Below are 2,949 nucleotides of genomic sequence, written 5' to 3'. Positions count from 1 at the left end.
GACCAGGGGCTGCACCTAGGGATTGGGCCTGCCCTCTGCCACCCGGGAGCAGGCCTAAGCCAGCAGGGCGTTATCTCCTGAGGGGTCCCAGACTGCGAGAGGGCACAGGCCGGGCTGAGGGCCCCCCCCTCCCCCCCCGAGTGCACAAATTTTTGTGCACCGGGCCTCTAGTATTTTATAAGGTTCTAAAATAATACAGTGGTAGTTTACTGCACCACTTTACCTGTATGACTGGCTTTGCATTTTGTCATTATTTTGTCAAAACAACAAGTTAATAAAAATTTTGGCTCATTTACCTCGAGTGCTCAAATTTTTGTGCACCGGGCCTCTAGTATTTTATAAGGTTCTAAAATAATACAGTGGTAGTTTACTCTAGCACTTTACCTGTATGACTGGCTTTGCATTTTGTCATTATTTTGTCAAAACAACAAGTTAATAAAAATTTTGGCTCATTTAACCCCTCGAGTGCTGGGGAGCGCAATCGCGGTTCGAAATGGCGTCTAGTTCTAAGTCTGCTTTTATTAGTGATGATGATATTGCTAAATATGTCAATGTAGTAAAGGTTTCCTTAAGTTTTTGAATATGTAACTTCATTTACTTGCGATTCATAATTTTTTTCCTAAACTGCTGTAAAATCAGCAAAAATGCCTTGGCAATTTTAGCATAGTTCCTAGGATATTGGTTGGTACTCAAAGGGTTAAAATCCAAATTTTCCTGATCCAACAGTACTGACTTGCAATACATTGTAGCCATGGTTTCAATGCAGAGGATTATCAAAGTCTTTCTCATTATATAAAATTGAAAAGAAAAGATATCAACTTAAAGGAGTATTTGGATGACTATGTGGGAAGACAAGTATTGAATAGGCAATTCCCTTACTTGTGATGCATTTCAACACTTCCTTTTTCTAAAAGTAAAACATGGCTCAGTTGTTTCTAAGGGACTTCCAAAACTAGCTTCATCTTATTTTCATTAAGCAATCCTCTTTAGTTTTTGACATGGGTTTTGAAACATACCATTTAGTACAGCAACCTGGCAAATTGCCATTTCTCATCTGGACATCCTGGTAGCTCCAGAATGTCCACATAGTTGGAAATTATAGAGTCACTGTGCTATGAGAAGTGGTTCTTTGGAATTTGGCCTGAAGCCATATCTTTGGTAGGTCCCCTATTTTTATTTACATTGCATGTTTTTTTGGGGGAAGAGGCATGGATGATGAAAGCTACGGGTGGTGAGAAAAGGTAATGGGCTAAGGCACTCAGTAACTCATTCACTGTCTACTGTTTTGTTCTTTTTTATGTTGCTTTTCTTCATGTTAACTCTACTTCTTTGCAAATGGCACCCCGATTAGGATCTTTGTTAGTTTTTCTTATATTCGTATTCCTATATTTTAAACTGCCTTTGACAGGGCATCATGAATGTCTTAAAATTCAACATATAACCTTTAGAAAAACCATACTCATCCCACCAAAACCACACCTATTCTCTCTGACCTCCTTTTACATTTCTAAACTTAGTACCCTCACTCTTAATCTCACAAACTAGATATCTGTCATTACTAGTTTGTTACTTTACCCACTCAAATTTAGTCTTTTGTCTCTTATTGAATCCCCAGTCATACTTCATTAGAAAATATAAATTGGATTTGTGTAAAGTACCTGGGTTAAGTATTCCAGACCAGGAGGGCAGTCTGGCATAAGAGTTGGCCCTGGCATCCATGTTATTGGAGCAGACTGACTTGGCACTGGATAGTTGCCAGGCTGGTACTGGATAGGATGTGTACCACCAGTTGGCTGGCAGTACGGGAAGGCACTGGGCTGCTGTGGATTATAATATCCCATAGGCACGCCCCTTGGGTAGCCTGCAGGTGGAAGAACAGCTGCTCCAGGGGGTCCTGTGTTAAAAAATAAATTAAAGTATTAGATATCATTAATACTGCAATATATTGGAAGTTAGCATGACTTTTTACATTAAGATGTTATGGATCCCATAACATCCACTTAGAAATAACAAGATGTTCTAACTTCCGAGTATGTACTATTGTATCAACACTGTTCTAATGGTATTGCATATCAATTTATTTAGTCCTCTTGAATTTTATGAGATAATTATTCCTATTTCAAAGGTGTAGAAATAAGGCTGAAACATGAAGTAACATGTTAAACTCTCTATGCATTAGGTTTGTTCCTCCTTTGAAGAAATAATATATCTACTTCATTAGGCTGTAGTGGATTACCACAAGACTAGCACATAATTAGTACAGTAAATTTCTGTTAAACCTCACAAAGATAGTAAGGTCTACTTTAAAGGAGTACTTTTAATGACTGCTATCTAATTCCAGAAAGGCTTCACAACCCATCCCTATTAGCAGTCTTTTCCATCCCCTGGCCCCCTCCTCAGTTCCTGGAAACAACTGTCTCTACAGACTTGCCTAATCTAGATATTTCATATAAATGAAATCATATATGTAGCCTTTGTGTCTGGTTTCTTTCACTTAGTACCCATGTTGTAGCATTCTTTTTACCTTATTCTTTTGTTATATTCAATTAATTTTGAATTTATTGTAATGCTCTTTTTTGTTTATTGAGAAATAATTTACATATAGTAAAAGTCACCCTTTTTGGTGTACAGTCGATGAATTTTCAAACTTACGCAGTCAGACAAGATACAGAACATTTCCAGGACCCCAAAAGTTTCCTTCAAACCCCTTTGTAGATCATTCCTTTTTTAAAAATTCTTTTTGTTTTGCTTTTTATGGGCAACTAATATTTCACTGCATGGATATATCACATTTTATATATCATGTAATCATTTGATGGACATTTGGATTGTTTCTACTTTCTGGCTATTATTATAAGTAACATTTCAGTGCACATTGGTGTACAAATACATATATATATACATATATATATACACACATATACATATATATATAATATATATGTGTGT

General features: G+C 36.9%; 1 protein-coding gene across 2 annotated transcripts in view; it reads right to left on the bottom strand.

The window, feature by feature from the left end:
* The window catches only part of PLSCR4 (phospholipid scramblase 4), a 50,102-nt gene that overhangs the window by 19,485 nt on the left and 27,668 nt on the right, over positions 1-2,949 (bottom strand). For both annotated transcript variants that reach the window (XM_005872254.2, XM_014544610.1), the window contains exon 4: positions 1,659-1,894. In XM_005872254.2, coding sequence (XP_005872316.1) covers positions 1,659-1,894 — 236 coding nt within the window. The remainder of the gene's footprint in view (positions 1-1,658; positions 1,895-2,949) is intronic.

The sequence above is a fragment of the Myotis brandtii genome, unplaced genomic scaffold (genome assembly GCF_000412655.1).
Source record: "Myotis brandtii unplaced genomic scaffold, ASM41265v1 scaffold373, whole genome shotgun sequence".
Lineage (NCBI taxonomy): Eukaryota > Metazoa > Chordata > Mammalia > Chiroptera > Vespertilionidae > Myotis > Myotis brandtii.
This window is presented reverse-complemented; position numbering and strand designations above follow the sequence as displayed.